Source organism: Ahaetulla prasina, chromosome 4, assembly GCF_028640845.1.
Source record: "Ahaetulla prasina isolate Xishuangbanna chromosome 4, ASM2864084v1, whole genome shotgun sequence".
Lineage (NCBI taxonomy): Eukaryota > Metazoa > Chordata > Lepidosauria > Squamata > Colubridae > Ahaetulla > Ahaetulla prasina.
Genome location: NC_080542.1, coordinates 37,327,133 through 37,346,811, shown reverse-complemented (window position 1 = coordinate 37,346,811; position 19,679 = coordinate 37,327,133). Strand labels below are relative to the sequence as shown.

At 37.0% G+C, this 19,679-nt stretch overlaps 1 protein-coding gene across 1 annotated transcript; it reads right to left on the bottom strand.

Annotated features, from left to right (window-relative positions):
- Positions 1 to 10,168: 10,168 nt before the first annotated feature.
- On the bottom strand, positions 10,169 to 15,882 carry HOXB2 (homeobox B2). Its single transcript, XM_058184001.1, has 2 exons — positions 12,801 to 15,882; positions 10,169 to 11,595 (listed from the first exon to the last, which is right to left on the bottom strand). Exons 1-2 carry the CDS (start codon positions 13,171 to 13,173, stop codon positions 10,916 to 10,918), a joined length of 1,053 nt encoding a protein of 350 aa, XP_058039984.1. The 5' UTR covers positions 13,174 to 15,882; the 3' UTR covers positions 10,169 to 10,915.
- Positions 15,883 to 19,679: the final 3,797 nt, after the last annotated feature.

Here is a 19,679-nt window from a genome sequence, read left to right as displayed (position 1 = left end):
AGAATCGTTTGTCTGACATCTAGTCTTTTATCTGGAAATCCAAGATGGCATACAAGGAAGGTTTACCTAATTTAATCCCCATAACAATAGTAGTCATATGATAAATGTTGGGCTAAAAGAGAAAGTATCACAATTGTCAAAATGTTTCCTGATTGAATGGAAATGGAACCAGGCTCTCTCTGTTCCAAGTTCAGTATTTTAACCACTGGTGCTATATGGTTGGTCAAATGCTTATAGAAGGTCCTAGAGAGGAAAAGGCTGGCTTTTTGTATCTGCAGATTAAATGATGAAGTAGAATGGGAGGAACAGAGAGATGGAATGGTTTACATAAAGATGTAACCAATCCAGCTATACACAGAGTATGGCTGTTCAGTTCAACATTAAATAGAGATTGTTCCTAGTTTGTTCTACAATGTTTTTCTCCAATAGCATTGTGTATTCTCACTTTTGAAATCAGCAGTGGCTTTGTTACCATGAAAGCTAGAAATATTGTGCATATATGTTTATGACACAAGAAAAACAGTATAGGGTTATTAAAAATAGAAAAACTGAGGATTAGGGGTAATCTGCTTATTGTATCCTCCCAAAAGGGGAAATAAGAATGAAACAAAAACTGTGTTTTGTGGCTCTGAAACACTGTATGTGAAGAATTTTATAGTTTTGATCTAGTATTTAGTGAACTTTTGTCACATAATCTGAGATAATCATCCCATTTAGCTTTACAGAAAAATATGGTTTGCTAAGTATCTTAATAGCAAAACTTTCAGTCAGTATGATTAAACAAACCATGATCCCACATATTTTGAACCAGGGACTTTGATCATGGCATCCAAGAGAGGCAAACCTTTGCCCTCTTTCAATAAATGACCACTGTCTGTATTCCATACCTTAGGCAAACTACAGGATCCATAATGCATTAAATAAGTCCTTATAAAATGAAAAGTAATCCTGTAGGATAGGATTTCAATCAGAGGAGTGACATGGGTAGAGAATGCTTAATTCTTTCCTTATTGACCACTTCCCAGTAAGGAAAGTATCTTCCCAAATCTGAATTCAGTCCTTTGCAGCTGCTTTTCAACCCCGTGATGATAAGGGTTGATTGCACCCTAACAATGTTACTTAATTTGAAGTTTAATCTGTCATGGACCAAACAAAAATGCTCATTATTGGCATCCTGCCTATTGTATGTTTTGTTTTGTTTTGTGCATAACTCTCTATATAATAGATGTATTTCTGTTCTAAATACCACACATTTCTTCCCAGCAAATTCCCTACTGGGGTCAAACATGTCTAAAGTATCAGAGAAAGCTATTCATTACCCACAATTTTATTTAATATTACTGGCTTCTGGACAATGCCCAAGTTTGGCATGAGAAATGCCAGATGCTGTCCAGAAATTAGCCATTTGTTCCCATGTGTCTCTTTTTTAGCAGGAGCAAGGGAGATATAGCCCTCTGGATATTTCTGAATCACAGCTCCCATGAATCCCAGAAGCTTGTCCAAATAGGAGAATGAAGGAGCTGGAGTTACAACAATAATACAACTTCATTGTAGCTGAAGTTGAGAAGGGAATCTGTTACTTTTTTCATTAAAATTGGCTACCATGATATGAAGTAGCTTCTTCATTGGCTTTCAGGTAAAAATACTGGCAAAGGATTTTGACAAAGAATTGTATGATAAATAATCCAATACATCTCAAAGATAATTGAGGAAGGTTCTATAATAAAAGCTGGTTTGTTTGACTGGAAGTGAAATGATATCTTATAAGTTTGTTTTAGGAATAAGTATAGTTTCGTAACTTCAGTTACCACTCTAAAATAATAATTGTAAAGCTCTTGAACTATTAATACATTCCACTTATTTTTTTTCTAGTGGGTTATGTATTTTAGATTGGAGCACATATTTTATTTTGAAATTTATTTAGGGAACCGATTGATCATAAACAATTAAAATGTTCTCTTCATTATATATTCTTGTTAAATCCCTTCAGACATAAGCTGCTTCTCTTTAAATATATACATATATATACACCTACACATGTATGTATATACAAGTATACATACACGTACGCACACATATATAATCCAAATTCTTTTAAGGCTACTAAGTGGTCCATATGCTTCTATTTAAATATGCTGGTTAGCTCCTTTTATTTTCCTTTCTACTTTCTTCTCTGTTCCATTATCAACTCCTATTCCCCTCTCTTAAGTATCTGTCTCCAAGTTCTCTTAGTTTTCTGTCTGGACCTTCTTCCTAATAAGGAAATGGCCAAGTAGGCCTTGAGTTGCATTTTAACAGAACAAAAAAGCATACCATTCCATTACAAGCTAGGCTAGTCTGGTTTTCCTATACTCTGTATGTCTGCAGAGATAATATAAAGTGAATCCTGACTTACAGTTGGCAAAGCATTTTCTTTAGTTTGGAGTCTGCATCAGAACACCGTTACCATCCTGCACAGTTACCATCCTGCCAGTACTGCTTATTTTAGCTTGCAATTTCTCAAGATCTTGGGCAAAATCTTGATATACTAATATGTTAGAACCTGACCTTAAGACTGAATCTTATTTCCAAATAAGTAGGCAAAGATAGCATACCTTATTTATTTGGCCTGCAAGATAGATTTCCTCAGCTTGGTGCCTTCTAGAAACATTGGCGCAGTAACATGGAGAGTCCCAGCCAACAAATGTCTTATGGCAACAATTGCCAAAGTGTTTTGGGAATTCTCAAACATGTTATTCTAAGATACTGTGAAAGGTATTACTTTAGAGAGGCTACCTGAAGTTCTGTTAACATCAGTTAAATTAAATATGACCCACCTCATAATTTCAATGTTTACATTAATTCAGGACTTTGTGGGAATATAACACATGTATAGAGAAACATAGATTTGAGGGTCACCATGCAACCCCACTAGAGATTCAACAGACCAGAAGAAAATAATATTCTGACGTATCAAGTGATTTGAAAGGCAGAAATCAATGGTAGCTGACACTTTTATATTTTAAATACAATCATTCCTCGCAGATAATGCCCCGTATCTCAGCTGCAATGAGCTGGATGATCAGTAGTTGACAGCAATGAGATACAAAAACTGCTATCTTTTGCAGTTATCTAGTGATTGTCTAATTTTTTTCCCCAGCCCAGATTAGGTAACCCTAATGACAACTGATAAAGAAACAGCTGCAGAAGCTGATGTGAAAATATAAACATAAACATTGCTCTTTTTTTATTTGAACCTCTTTAGAAAAGTATTTAAACAAAAGGAGATATAGGTAGTTCTTGACTTATGACCATTTCATTAAGCGATTATTTTAAGTTAAGATGGCACTGAAAAAGTGATTTAAGACTGGTCCTCACACTCATGACCATTGCAATATCCTCAGTCGCATGATCCAAATTGCATATGGCAACTGGCACATATTTACAATGGTTGTTGTATCCCAGGGTCATGTGCTCACTATCTGCAATCTTCCCAGCTGGCTTCCAACAAGTAAAATCAATGGAGAACCATGGGATTAACTTAATGGCCACATGCTTCACTTAACTGTGGCAAAAAAAGTTCATAAAGTTGGATGAGGTCATGTGTTGCCTCACTTAATAATCACACCACTTAATGACAAATATTCCAGTCCCTACTTTGGTTATAAGTTAAGGACTACTAGTATCTACCTCTACTAAATCCTAAAAGAAACAAAAGAATGAAGGGCAAATAATGAAATGTAAATAGACAGGTGAAAAGATTTAAAAGATCATAACGTCTGGCATATTTTATTAATTATTTATAAACTATAACTTTAAGTTGAAGCTCCTGATTTAGCTTTAAACTAAAGAGTCCTAATCAATACAGCATAAATCACAAACTAAACTGATCAACAATAATAGATTAAATTGATACTAGCAATCTAATTTTTCATAAAATGGAAGCATTATGGAGCATTGCTTCATTATATCGATGACCAAACCTGCATCCAGTTTCTAAAATAAATGCATGAATGACAAAGCATTCAGGCAACCAGAAAGTCCCACTTTAATCTCTCTTAAGTGCACTTGTGTGTCTCTGAATACAGCTCCAAGAAAGTGATCTTCCTCCCAGTAGATAGCAACAGTTATTGCTAAAGCTTGGCTCCAGTGTCAAGACCTCATGATGCTAATGAGCTATTATTATTACGAATCCAGAGCCTGATTCCTGTACAATTACCATATATTTTTCCTTTGCCAATATGTAAATCTTGTTTTCTGAATCTAAACTCTACTCTCATGAGTAGAAATTGCATTATTTCTGAATGTTGTAGGTAACCCTGCTCAGGGAAGCTTCTTTGGCTAAAGAGCTGGGTTAAATGCAGTAAAAAAAAATTAAAAAAGGAAAATTATGATTATTGGTTGTGACTAAGGGCTACTTAACCTGATGGCAACTCATCAGAAAAAAATTGTCAACCAAATCTCATAAACTATGACATTATGCTTATATAATGATACAATTTGTTTCAATAGGATTTGCAGGCAGATATTTCATGGAAAGTACATGGAAATTTCTGCAGAGCTTTATCTGAAAATTCTTTATCTCAGACTGTATATAAATAGCTTTCCACCACTCCATCTTTCTACTAATAGCAGTTTGGATTGGTTTTTCATAACACATATTTTGGTCTTAAGGGAAAGCTAAACATGAGTTATACATGAACCTACTGCATTATAGCATTCTCTCCTTCGCATTCTCTACCAACCGCCTCTTTTTCTATTATATCTTTCACCTAACCCCTTCATCCTTGCCCCCAAACTATAATCAGCTTTGAGTATCTATAACTGCATTTGTAAAGTGGCAGCTCCCATTTTCCTGTCAGGGCTGTATGAACATCGGAGGCAGGGAGCTGTCATTTTTACTTATGCAGATCTCTAAGTGTGTTATAGGTGTACCTATGCAGTAGAGCTGCTGGGTTTGAACTTCAAAGCTAAAACCTAAAGCTCTGCATCCAAGTGGATGCCAAAGAAGACCACTTAGAACATCAAGTGATCAAGAAAGACACAAGCAAATGAATTGGGCAACTATATCAGGGCTGAGACGGTCTTGCCCAAACCTACAGAAAAAATATTTCTCATTTTTTTAAAAAAATAATTGTAGGCAAAGGAAGACTGGATGTGAATATAGTTATGGCTCATTGTTGTTGTTGTTTTTAAAGAATAGGTTTCTTTTCTGAAAGAAAATGGTGTTTATTCCCAGTTTATTGAGTATTTAATTGGTTTCCCATAGGTATTAGATCCACAGTCTAAAATTATTGCTAAATAAGTAACTATGTTTTTGTCTTGGTTAGAAATATTTGCTTCTTTAGGATTGTTCCAACAATTTTCTCTCACCAAAATCTTATTCTTAGGCACTGTCTCCTAAGAAGCTGTGATATAGTTCTCTTCCTGATTGCTGCAGACTGAACCAGACAGAGAGGGGTCATTACTGATTTCTTATCTATATTTGTCAGGAATCAGCCTGAGCCAAACTGATCAAAAGATCAGTCTGAACACAATTGTCGATACTAGGCTCAGCCCTGAACTATCAGCTGCCATTATTGGCTATATAAAAACTAATCACAATTATGTGCATATGAAAGGCAAGTTTTATACTCCTGTCACCAAAAGCAGTATATTTCCAAGTTACATGAACTGCACAGCGAATGTTATTTGCACAATAATGAATAACGCAATCCTATGGATACAGATTCAGGATTACAATCCATTTAATTTAGTGAATTTAAGAGAAATTCAATTTATTCTGAAGTAAATATGGATAGGAGTTCATTGATGAAGTACATGTGCACTCTGAATGTCTAAGGATGATTGCCAGAATATCTAGTGCAATAAGTCTGGAGCTCCAAAGCATGCTGCTGTTCAAGGCAAAATTGAAATGCACAAAATGGCTACGTGATTTGGAATAGCATCTAACAGACTCTTTGGAGTATACATTTAAAGCGAATTAAAAAACTCATGTTTTGTAATACTATTTATTTATTTATTTATCGTATTTATATACCGCCCTATCTCCCTAGGGACTCATACTAAACTTAGCACTGACCATAGTTGTAATGTAATGGCCTTTCAGAGGTTGTAGTTGAACATTCAAGGCAACTCTGTAGGCCTTTATTTCCCTTACCAATCTTTACTAAAGGTTCCCTCCACTCTTTCTGAAATTTCCTGAGGGTTTTTCTTTTTTAAAAAAATATTTATTTTTAAGCGATTATTCAAGAGTTACACACAAATGGCAGAGAACATTGAATGCAATTGTCCAATGATGGAGCCAATTGTTTCTCTTTTATTCAGGGTTGGAGGTGACATGCCAACAGAATCAGGTTAGGCAGTTGCTGAATTTTTGAGCCCAAAAGATTTTCCATCACTGTCCTAGATCAAGCACCCAGCTTTGGCATTGTAACCTTATAGTTTAATACTGTATCTGCGGAGGGCTTTTTTAAAAAACAACTATGAATGCACGCATAAACATACAGTTGGGCTTAACAGAAAAACTTCTGAGAGACTGCTGACACCTAAAGCCTGAAAATTACTTTCAGCCAGGCAAGTTTAGGCCTCTTATATTTAACTTCACAGAATTGATGTGGAGAGAACATGGTGAGAATAAACTGAGTTCTTTGAATAAATTGCAATAATTACTGATGCAACTGTTAATTTCCCCTTTTTTAAAAAGTTGTCAAACAGAGAAATAAGATGGAAGCTGCAAACATAATTAAGCAATATTGATAGTCCACAACTTATGATCACAAGTGAATTTCTGTTGCTAAGCAAAGTGATTGTTAGGTAGATTTCATCCAATTTTATGACCTTTTTGCCACAGTTCTCATGCAAATCAATGCAGTTGCTAAGTGAATCATGCAGTTGTTAAGCAAATCCAGTTTCCCCCACTGACTTTGCTTCTGGAAGCCAGCTGAGAAGGTCACAAATGATGATCACATGACCCCAGGATGCTGCAACTATCCTAAGTACATGCCTGTTGCCAAGCGCCTGCATTTTGATTGTGTGACTGTGGGGGATGCTGCAGCAATTTTAAATATGAGGGTCAGTTGTAAGTCACTTTTTCAATGCCATTGTATCTTTGAACCATCACTAAATGAATTCTGTTAAGTTGAGGACTACCTGTATTTGTGTATCCTTGTATATTCTTCCATAAAAATCCCAATTGTACTCATATAGGTCTTTACATTTACATTTGGGAATAAGTAGGAAACAGTAGTTTATATACCCCATACTTGTCTGTAGAAGACCAAGATATACAATCTTTTTTGAAATAGGAGCCACATTTAGCTTCTGAGTGACATGACAGCATCCAGTCTCCAAAGAGTGAAAGAATGATGCCAAGACAAAAGGGAACATGAATTAACTGTCCATATGATTAATCCATGCAAATTTCATAAATTACGCATTATGCTACAGTAATACTTTCATAGCAGTTTTGGTAATCTTTGACTGCACAACCCCTATGAGACCTTCTACATCTCAGTCTGCTACTCAGAGTCCCATAGGAAACAAGTCCAGAAGGGAGAAGGGCCAAGACTATGGCCATAAGAGGGCTGAGGGAAAGAAGGAATATAATAACAAAATAGGGAACATGCAGTTTATCAGTGATATTTGAATTGAACATTTTGCAAGCTTACAAAATGTATTTGGAAAATCAGTCTGAATTGATTTAGATGTTCCAATAGTATTTTATTTATTTATTTATTTATTTCGATTTTTATACCGCCCTTCTCCCGGAGTTTGGGCCAAACTGTTGAATTAAACTGATTCTATTTGGATTGACTCAACTGTTTAAAATGCAAGTAAGCCTCCATGGAAAATGCTTGAATTCTGATTTATTTTAATTCAAATAAATACCTTGATTGGCATGATTTGTGAAATTGGTTTAAATGTTCAGGTATTCACATACCCCATTACTGATGGATCTAGGGTGCTAAAGAATAATGGTATTTGAAAAAAGACCTCATAAAAGACCTCTTGTATTACAGATAACTAGTTTTGGGGCCAAAGCCTGCTACAGGTATGCCAGATTTGTCCACACTAAATGAGACTCTTGTTTGTTCTACTCAGCTGCTAAGCAGAGGATTTTCCCAGCACAGGCAAAAATCAGGGAACTGTTTCCATGGAAAAGATCATCCTACGCAGGATCAAATACAAAGCATCTCATCTTTAAATCTACATTACTGCAAAATGAAATAAAGACACCAAGGAGAGCAAGATGGTCTCTGTGTGTTTTTGTCTCTGTTTGTGAAAAGGTTGGTTTAATAAACTGCTCTTTATCTCGGAAGTGTAAAATAAACAAATCTTTTCTCACTGATTACTTCTGCCCAGCTACATAATTTATTTTTTACTTCTTCAGAATAGAAAAATGGGTATGAATTTATCCTGCTGCTTACTAATATCCAGTGCAAGGTAGTTTATTGTATTGCCCAGAGCAGAAAATTTGCTGGAACATAAATTTTAAAACATAGTATTATCATAATACAAGAAGACGGCTTTAGAGAACGTACAAGTGTTTGTTCTTTCTTCCCATAAATGTGGATCCCTTTCAATTAGCCTTTCTGAGGGGGGTTATTTTTTTTTTTTAATGCAAGAAGGAAGACGAAATATATCTATATTCATGGAAAGGGAAATGTATATCCGTTATTCTTAAATTGCAGTTAACAAAGAAACGTTTAGGTATCTAAGCTCATTGCATAATTGTCAAATCTTTTTGAGCTACAATCTGACGAATGGAGAATTTGGGATGTCAGAAGCTCACAGCCTGCTCATCCACAGCCTACATTCCCATCTGCCCACGTTCTCCCCGCAGTAAGAGGACAATTTCTGCCATCTATAATGGCTGCCTGGGTCTGCAGCAATGCCCCCACCCCCGCTTCCCGTGCGCGCAGGCTGAGATCCCTGCGCCATCTTGAGTTTCCATTTCTCGACACACACACACACCCTTTCCGGCGCTGGTTCTTCGTCCTTCTGCTCCTCTCTCGGGTATCGGGCATTACTTTGGCCCACCGTTGCGACTTGAATGCCTCCCAAAATTCTGCCAGGCTAGGGAAAATACCCGTGACTTAACAAAGACGCAATATGATTTATTTGTGTGTACGCGCCCGCCTGTGTGCGAGAGTATAACAATATGTTTGCCAGAGAGCTACTGTTTTCATTTCGTTTCTTCTCTAGGGCTTCCCTTTCATAATCCAGCAAACTTTCCCAAATGCGAGACATTTTAAATCATTCTTTTGGTTTTGATCTCAGAAATGCGGGGTTGCAAATAATAAAGTGAGCGCTATTGGCGAAGAAGCATATTCGCAGCTGCTTGCATTCAAGCCAATCCTCCCCACGCAGGAGTCTATCCAAAGTCTTTTGTTTCGGTTTGTTTTAACTTGAATTGATCTCAAGAGATCGACATTTTATACCGAAAGTGTTCAAAAATTGGTTTCATGAAAACAGTATTTCTTCTTTTTTTTCCCCTCCCTCTTTTGGTTAATTTAGTATTTTTATCTTCCAAAATGTTTCCACTTTTGAAAAGTTGGGTTTTTTCTGTAAGCCTGGAGAAACAGAATTCAAAAGTCTGGACACCATTCTCTTACTAGTATTTCCATTCTTCTTTCCATTTTCATTTCCTGCCTTTTTTAGTGAATAGGAAATCCATAGGTACAAAGCAAAGTTAGCAAAAATAAAATATAAAGATTCCAAAAAACCTCGTAAAATTGCTGCTGTGTTGATGATAGTGGTGGTGACAATATATGTTCATTTTAAGAACATTTTTACAAATATTGCCTTTTTTCATTCTACCCTTTCTTTTTTATTTATGCTAGCTATACTAGGCATATTACAGAGACGTCAAATTGGTCTGGCTCCAGGTATTTAAATTCTTCCCAAATCTGGAGTGTATATGTCTTCTTTGTGTGTCTGTATGTGTGATTTGCAACTATTCAATTTGCTTTTTAAAAATATTTCCCTTTAACTGATACAAATATTCTAAAATATCTCTGTTGCATTGTAAACTTACAAAATTAACTGATAAAAATACAATATCCTTTTATAAAAAATATACCAGAAAATAAAATTACTTTATATTACACTATAATTCTTAAAACACTGCTATGTATAAAATCTCAATGAACTGACAGGATAAAAAGCTAAACTAGATTCTTTCTTTCAATACCTATAAAACAAGAATGCGGCATTTTAGAGACTATAAAGCCGTTTATTTAATCTATGAAAATAATATACAATAAATAATTTGCATTTTATTATTAAAACACTTAAATAAATAATCTACTTCTAAAAGGTAATGGTAATTCTTTCTTTCTTTCTGTCTGTCTGTCTGTCTGTCTGTCTGTCTGTCTGTCTGTCTTTCTTTCTTTTTAAAATTAAGACATCTAAATGTCTTGTTTTGGTTCCTGAGAATTTCATTAGGACATTTTTTTTCTTGTTCTGCATTTGTTAATATCTACTCTGTCAAAATGGGATGGAGGGTGGTTGAAATACGGGTATGGGAAAAGAAAGAACCTGATGTTTGAAATATTTCAAACTCTAAAGGGCATAATTTCTTGAGCTGAAAAACAAAACCTCCTTATACAATTATGTTGTATTTTTAACACCTAGGGCACCTGCTTAACCTCAAATGCTCCATTATGCATTTGTAAAAGGGTGCGGAATAAAAGAAAATCCTAATGTCATTTAAATATAAATTCCCTTTGGAAAAAATGATCGAAATAATTTATCGCAATCATTTCACTAACATTCTTCCCCAAGAAGTACTGAGGGGGAAAAATAGGAGTTTCGTGGCTAAAAGGTTTGAAATGACTGCACTTAACTGGGCATAACTAGTGTGTGCATACACTTTGTATTATTTATAGGGGTATATTACCCAAGGCAAATAATAAATTGGAGGTTCGAGAGGTTACTGAAAATTGAAATGGGGTAAATCCAACGCACACAGCGTGCTGGTAAAAAAGTCTAGGTCTTCTAGGGAGAAACTTATAGGGCTATCTGCGCAGCCCTGGAGGCTGGGTGAAAGCTCTCCTGCTGCCTGTGGGCAGGAATTCGCCGAGAAGCCGCTCGGGTCCAGCGGCAGCAAAGGGGACCTCTGACTTTCCGGGAACCCGTCGCCCGGCGATGAGCCAGAGCAGGAGGACGAGCAAGAGGAGATAGTGCGAGCGCCGGCGGTTTCGCCGAGCTCTGCGGCAGGAGCTCTGCCCTGGCTAAGCATCGGGTAAGGCGCTGGAGCACTCCGACTCTCTCTGCTGTGACTGCCGGCTGGGTAGGGACAAGTCAACTTCCGCGATTCTCTGCAGGAAGAGCTGCCGTTCTCCGCTTCCCCTGTTTCCTGGCTGCTGCCTTGGTCCTCTTCGGCAGGATCTGCGCTGTGCTGCGTCTGCCTCTTGTGCTTCATCCGACGGTTCTGGAACCAGACTTTCACTTGCCTTTCTGTCAAGTCCAGCAAAGCCGCGATCTCCACCCGGCGGGGTCTGCAGAGGTATTTGTTAAAATGGAACTCCTTCTCCAACTCCAAGAGCTGCGTGTTGGTATAAGCCGTCCTCAGCCGTCGGGAAGTTTTTTCGCTGTGGTCTAAACACGTGTCTGGAGGAGGAAAACAGCAAAATTACACAAAGTAACACAACCGGCTAATGGTCCCGTCTCTGTTTTTTTTCTTAGCGGGGTTGGGGGTGGACGTAGGGCTGCGGGATTGGAAAGGGGAGGGGAGAGAGCCATTTTAAATGGTTTGGGCATATTGCTAAATTTTGTTGGGCACAGTCCTCCTCTACCCCCAGTGTCTGTGTACCCAGGGACACACAAGGCAAAATTTTGGTTTGGTCTTAATGCCAAATGCGTAGAGGGGTGGGGGGGGGGTCTGGAAAAGCTGTCTTCAGCTATAGACGAATCCACGTTCAAGAGCTGTGTCTTATCCTTTCCTTTGTACTTTACCTGGCTATATATGTGTGTAAGGGGAAGGTATTCATAACTAAGTGATCAAAAATGAACTCTAAGTAAGCAAATAACGTAAACTATGAATAAGAAAAACAGAAAGCAGAGAAAAAAAGCAGGGTGTCTTGAAAGATTTATCTCCCTATTACCAACCTAAAAAATGAAAACCCCCAAAAACTGGCCTCTCCTGTCCACTAGCCGATTGGGGAGGGGATTTTCGACCAGATCCTTAGATTCATATCTCCTGCAAAACTCTGCCTTCCTCAAGTCATCATGATAGAGATGGGTTGATTAGGTTGGTTAGTAGATGTGGGACATTAGTTTCAACCTTGGAGCATTAGACTGGTTGCCTAAAGAAGGGTTCCTTTGGTGAGCTGTAGAGGGGAAAGGGGAAAAAAAGAATTTGGGGTTTCCCTTCTGCCTTTCTGTTCCTCGTTCCGCTACACTGGAAATAGAAGCAAAGCAGTTTATAGCCAATGCCATTCCCCATGCTTCCCAAAACACAGCAGCCAAATTGCCTTCTGTTCTCATCTCTGGAATCAACAGTCTAAACACTGTCACAGAGGAAGATGCCATATAAGAGAGATAAAAAAGATGTGAAATAGGGGAAATTGGAGTTACTCAGTTCTGAAGACTGGCTGGGCAAGGGAAAAGAGGAAGGAAGGAAGGAAGGAAGGAAGGAAGGATTCATCCTAATTTTTCAGTAACTAAGATTAGAATTGGAAGACGGATATTTCTTTGCCCCCTTTTCCAAGTGATTCTTAAATGGCAATTTTTTGGGGGGGTCTCTTCCCTCCACCCTGCCAGCTACCCAAATGTTCACCCTCCCCACCCCCACCCACCCCCACCCTTTTACAGACCTGCAGGAGAAGCCGGGACAAATCCAGGCACAGAAGATGAGAGAGACAAAGAGGCAGGGATCTGGTTAGCTTTCTTAAAAGATTTCTTCTCCTTCATCCAGGGGAATTCTCCACCCAGAGCAGAAGACTGGAGCGTGGTTTTCTGGGCCTGCCCATGCCTTGCTTTCTTTTGGCTCCTCAGCACAGGCTGGCTGCTGGAACAAGGATCCAAGCCGAGGAGGGTTTGTTCCAAAGGAGGAGGAATTAACGTCGGTGGTTCCTTGATTGATGAAGTTTGAAATGTCTCCAGGACAGCGGGAAGGGACGTCAGACACTCCGCTAGCGATGGCTGGCTGTTTATGAAGCCTATCTCCCTCTCAAATTCAAAATTCATGGCTTTTTCCAGAGGCCCAGTGCAAAAGGAGGGGGCGGGGGATGCGGGTGGGTGGGTGGGGAAGGAACGCTGGATCTTTCAGGCCCTTCCAATATTTTATATCCTTTTTAGTGTAAGTATTATTTGCAATCTCCTCCCCCTTTTCTACCCACCTTTTTATTTTTATTTTTTAATATCTTATATTGCTGATAAAACAGGCGTATGGGGACCTTGCTCTATTAAACTGACAAGCAGGGATAAATTGCAGCCAATTCCTCATCACGTGACCTGGCTAGCCCAATAGCTGGGCCATTCTAGTTGAAAACAGAGGGTTGGGGTTCCCCCCCCATTATAGCTAATAATAATTGCAACCATGACAATAATAACAGCAATAATACTTCCACTTGTCATGCTTGAAGATTTCTTGTCCTGATTACAAAAGCTAAATCCAGAGGAAGATGCTCCTTAAGGTTTGACTGAGGAAGTAATAGTGGGCAAGATGGTGATGAGCAGGTAGTGAAGGTTACAATTCGTCTTTTAAGTTTATCTGGCAAATGGCCTGGGTGATAGGCCTAATGTAGAAGAAAGAATGAAGACGGAGAAAGGGTGTTAAAAGAGAGGAAAGGTATACAGAAGAAATATCCCATTATTCTAGACACTTCTCATTTAACAACCTACTGAACCCTACTGAAACAGTGAGAAACAAATTCATGTGAAACAGCTGATTTGAAATAAAAATATTCCAAACTGCCCAATTCAAATCTGTATGAAAGGACTTTAGAAAATGTTTCTGATAATACATTCTAGAGCAGACCTTGGAATGTTTGAGATGATGGGGAAAGATGTGAGTTAGTAACCCAGGACCTATTTTTAAAAAGCTTCTTTAAGAATATAGGAAAGAATAATTCTCCCTTCTCCCCACAGTTTATCACTTTTTTCCTCGCAAATGAATATTTTCTGGGATCGTCAATTTAATTTTAAAAGCTTTTCTTCAAATATCAAAACTGGTTCTTAAGGATGTATCTAAGAATGTTTGTAGGCCTCCACCCCCATCCTCTTTTTAAAAGTTGCCCACAAACAGAGCAAGTAAAGAGCAAGGATTGAGGGGGAGAGGAAAGTGATCAATCTTTTCTCACCAAAGACTTCTGACAGGCAGCCGAGGCTTTGCTTACTTCTTAAAGAATTTGGATGTTTATCAGAATTTCTGAAAGAAGATTTTTTTTTTCACGAATTTGGACTTGATTGGTAAAGGTACTAAATAAAATAGTTCAAAGATTCAGGGGTGGGAAATTGAGATGAGGTTAAGAAAGATAAATACCAAAGAGTATTTTAGAACCTAAAATGTTGTTTATCATTTGTTTATTCAAGCTGCATTTCTCTCTAGTCTCAGAAACAGTAAAAAAAAATAGAGATGGGAAACTTCAGCAGAGGGAAGAGGCAAAACTTAGTATATTGTCAGTTCAAACATCCATGTGGGTTGAAAATCTTAAAACTGAGAGAAATAATTAAGTGAGCAAAAATTATTTCCAAAAGCCCATGTGGAAGACTTCAGATGGGTTCTGAAAACTGCAGAACTGTAAATAATTAACATTATTGGCAAAAACAAAAATAATCCAGTATTTTGAAAGGTGTTTGCACTGCTGTGGCTTGCAGAACCGTTAAATTTTAAATATTTCAAATCTGTAATGAAAATGTTATTTGGAAGCAGTAAAGTTGCTACTTCTTGCCCCAAATTATGGCATGTATTTTATTTTGGGAAACATTGCTCATGATTCAATCCTAATTTTTAAAAAAACCATATTTGAGAGTAAACATTCCATTGAAATAGATGCCACTTCAAAAGAGCTATGAATCTGAGTAGCAATGTTATTATCTATTCTCTACATTTCACAAAGTGACAGTCGTCTTTGTAAAATTATTTTATTTTGGTTTATTATTTAATTGAATAACCTCTAACTTTTGATTCTGTTACAACCTCCAAATTGGAAAGGGACTCAATGTAAAAAAAAAGCAACGAAAGAAAATGAGTGTTTCTATTTATATTAGACTGCTAAAGCATTAAGGTGGGGTAAAAAAAATAAAAAGAAAGAAATCAGTGTATTTGTAAGTTTCCTTTCAGTGCTTGAGTTTAAGTCTGCAGAGAAGTTGCCAACAGAATTTCATCTTCAACTCCCTTTCATGCTATGCTCCTTTCCATATAAAGTCCATTTAGCTGATCATATTTGATATAGCTGCATTTACACTGCCGATATTAGTGTCATTCATTGTTTTCAACTAAAAACCACTGACTTTGTTGGTCTGTCTGGTTTATCTAGAATGATGATGAATAATGTTTGTAGTAATACAGATGCAAGATTATATGAATTGATGTTTTAGACATAGATACAGAGATGGTTGGATCTAATATTTTGCTATAAACTTGCAATAAATTCTGTCCCAAACCTGAGATTATCGTGATAGGTCCTGCTCCAGGTATCCTCACGTGCTGAAGCCTTAATGGAAGTTCCTTCCAGCTTTGGAATATTCTCCTCATTAAGATCCATCTGATTCTACTCTGCTATTTTTCATGGCCTTTTAAGTTCTGTCCTGTTGCTTTCAATAGTTGTATTCTGGTTATTTTAAATCTTTGCTGCTCTTATAAACTATTCTAGTGGATTGGTATCATCTACTGTATGTGTATGACCTAGAGTTTTCTTTAAACTGTATGTTGCCCTAAGAGCTATAACTTTAGGATGGCTAGAAAGTTTTAGAAATAAATATCTAAATAAATATTTCACTCTGGGAAATAATGTTTTACAAATGAAAGAAAAGTTTATTTTGTAAATCAGCGCATATTTTTTAAAATATAAATATTATAAAATAGAATGGATGAAAGTCAAGTGATTAGGAATATAAAATTACTGAATTCAAAGAAGAAAGGTAAATTCGTACAATTTTCCTGTAAGCATTTTTGTTTTCACAACTTGCCATTGTTTTTAATATAGAAAAAAAAAGAGAAGATCTTAAAAATTATAGCTCTCAGTATCTGTTTACATGGGATTCTGATGTTCATTTATTCAACTGAATATAGAGAAGATTTGTTGGAAAAAATGTACCAAGCATGTAGGAGGGAATTTTTTTAACTGGTGGAAGGTATGTCTAAAAGGTGAGTTTTCTTGGACATTGTCAAAAGTTAGAATTTTCTGATCAAATTAACCTTCATTTGTCCTGAATATTTTGAAACAGGCTGCAATAACAGCCTTTTAACTAGGTAGGAATTACTTCTGAATATAGGATTGTAAGTTGCTAAAAGAGCAATATATAAGTATTAAAAATAATAAAGTGTGTTCCCTGACAGATTTAGTTCAATGTGTCTGAGAATATGAGGCACTCCCACATAAAATAATACTGATTTTAAATTTATAATCTGATACTAAATTCTTGATTTTGAAAGCCAAATTTTTGAGCATAATGGAACTTTCTTTATTTGTATATAATGGTGGCAGTACTAATGTAATATAAAGAATGCACTATTACTCCCTAAGATTTATTTCTTATAGTAGCTTGCCAGGAAGTAGGTCTTTTTTCTAGAATAATTTATTTGAGGAAACCCTTTCACAAAGGTCTGAATAACACGGGGGCCAATATTTTAGTTCGGTTAAATCATCCATAAAATCACAGACAAGGAAACGATAGTGGGGGAGGGGGAGATACTGCATTCTTGACTATTGTTGCTTGATCAGATCCCAATCAAACTTTCCACGCTCTTATGGTTTTAAATTACAGCACCACAGAATATTAAATTACTTCTTGGATGGATGAGCATAACCCAGCTACAACCATGAATGCAAGAAAGGGTGCTTCGGGTGCTTTTAAAAAAATGTTATTTATGATTGCATGAAAGCTTTAATTATCAGTGGAACTTAATATACCAACAAAACAAAATCAAATATTTTTTTAAGTCCCTCTGGCCTGGAATTCATGCCTGTTTGTAGAAGCAATCTATTTTTGTCCTCCTTACATTCATTAAAGATAGAGCCACAGACCAACAATAGATGCAAAGATATGTCTTTAAAGCAGTGAGATTAGTGTTGCCATCTAGAATGTCTCTAGTCATCCTGCTGAAGACAATGAAACTGCTTTGGAGTTCAGTTGACAGCAAATTGAAATCACACTTATACTGTACTACAATAAACAATCCACTGTAATATAAAGCAATATGCAGCAGCCTTTCTAAGAAGCTATAGACTAGGGAGAATTATGCCAAGCCAGTCCTGTTGACTCCAGTAAGAAGTTAATGAAGTGCAGGAAGAAAGTTCTATGAACGTGGCCTATGGTCTCTTTGCCCTGTATATATTTTATCTTTCACGATACCAAAAATATCTGCAAAGTAAGAGTTTTTCAACATATTTAGCATATTAGGTGGCTGACATAGCATGTACATGGGCAATGTGATGAGGCCTTTTTTTAATATGGGCAAATATTTACTTATGACCAACACACTATAGCAAGTACTCTATCTCTGTATCAATGTGACCAGTATGATTCATGTGCACTACAGTCCAACAAATCAGGTTGGAGAATGCTGTGGCAAACGAATGCTTTGGTTCCTTCCCATCAAACTTTTAGAAGCAAGCGATGCTATTGCAGAAAGAATTCACAACCTGAATTCAGCTAAGATGGTTCCACCCTATAGACTTTATTTCTATGGCATAGGGGAAGTACAAATAGTAGCAGGTCCATAAAACAGTTGTATTGGGCCTATAACCATGTCTTCATAAAATCAGAGAACATACAATTCATTTACAGTTCATCCCACTGAGATTGTACAGTCTCAAGTTTAAAGTTGGATAAATGCCTTTCTCTAAAACTGGTATTAATCAGCTACATTAGAGCAAAAAAATGGCTGTTGCATCTAATTAGTTGACCATTTTTTATTCTATAATGGCCAGGCAGATGCTCCCATTCCTCACAAGCAGGACACAAAGCCAGAAGTCTTCTTCTATGTTTTCCAGCTCTTGATTTACAAAGATATGTTTCCTCCTGTACAGAATTATTACAGACAGTGATGAGCTTAATGGGATGGGAACAAAACAATGGCATATGATTGTTACAGGAAATATGTAGTATCAGCTCACTAAAATTGATACCAGAATAGCTGTCTTCAATCAATATACCCAAAGTCACTACTGAATTTACTCATTTTCTAGCTTCATGCAGGACATTGAATTTTAGACTAATCCAACAGATTTGGTTCTCAAAACTTTTCATACATAAACATATCCTAACCAATGTTAGCAAATTGCCAATTGATTTGGTTGTGCCTTTCTAATTCAGCCAGTAAATATGCAATATTCCAGTTAGACTTTTAGGACCAAAGATAAACAGGCATTTTGTTCTGCTGGAGAATATCCCTCTATGTGGGGCCACATTCCACTGCATCAAGGGATGGAGTTGAATCAAGAAGTGGGTGGAGTCATCATTCTCACTGCTTCTGACTCACTCCTTTCATTTTCCTCCTTGGACAATAGGCTTGCCAAGGAAGGGACAGATCCCAAGTCTCAATTGCTTGATTGGAAAAAGGTTTTTGAAATTAAACTTCAAGGTTAGAACATTCATAGAAGTACTATGTGATTCTTTATACCATCCAATAAACAGTGGGATGTGTCACATAAAGTCCACTTCAGTTCCCAACTGCCCTTTCTAACAGGAACATTAACTTACATTATGTTTTTACTTTAGGAAATATACTCTAAGTGCAGAGGTCTATCAAGGGATCACACAAATAACTCTGAACAGGGAGGGTCATAGATGTTGCACAAATGAAATCCCCACATTGACTATGCTGAATTAAAAAAAAATACTTCCAGTCATAAATTCCTCAAACACAAAATTATTTCCACTTGCCAAATCCAGTAAAGAACAAGATTCACAATGAAATGTTCAGCTTCTTCTCTCCCACAAGAGATTTCATAAGTGCAAGGCAAAAAACTTGACTTCAGTCGCAGAAGGTAGTGTTTGCTATGATTTAAAAATATACTATAGAAGAACAGCAGTGATGGCAACAATCTACAAATTTCCTAGTTGATACTAGAGTTTTAGAATCTCTGGGTTTAAGAGTTTTGGAGGGGAATCCTGAACTTAATCCCAGCCCAGTTCTCTTATTGATTTTAGCATGTGATAAACCAGCTTTGCAGTGTTTGGGGATCCTCTTGCAGATCATGCAGGTAAGGTGATCTTTTGCCCCAAATTCTGCCTTGAAGGCCCCATTGCCACATCCCTTCCTACAGTGGCAGAATTAACAAAGCATCTTCTTAATAATAATAATAGCTTTTCTTTTGTAATTTTTTTTCCTGTCTGAACCATTCTTCTGCCATAAAAACGTTAACATTCTAATTTGACAGGGCATTCACATTAGGCTCCAGTCTCATAAGAGTTTTTTAAAGAGCAAATTCTCATCTAGGCTGGGAGCTTAAAAGGCAGATTAAGCCAAACTTAATTCATATCTGTCTCTATTTTAAGCACCTTCCCTCCCTCCCCCCCCCACA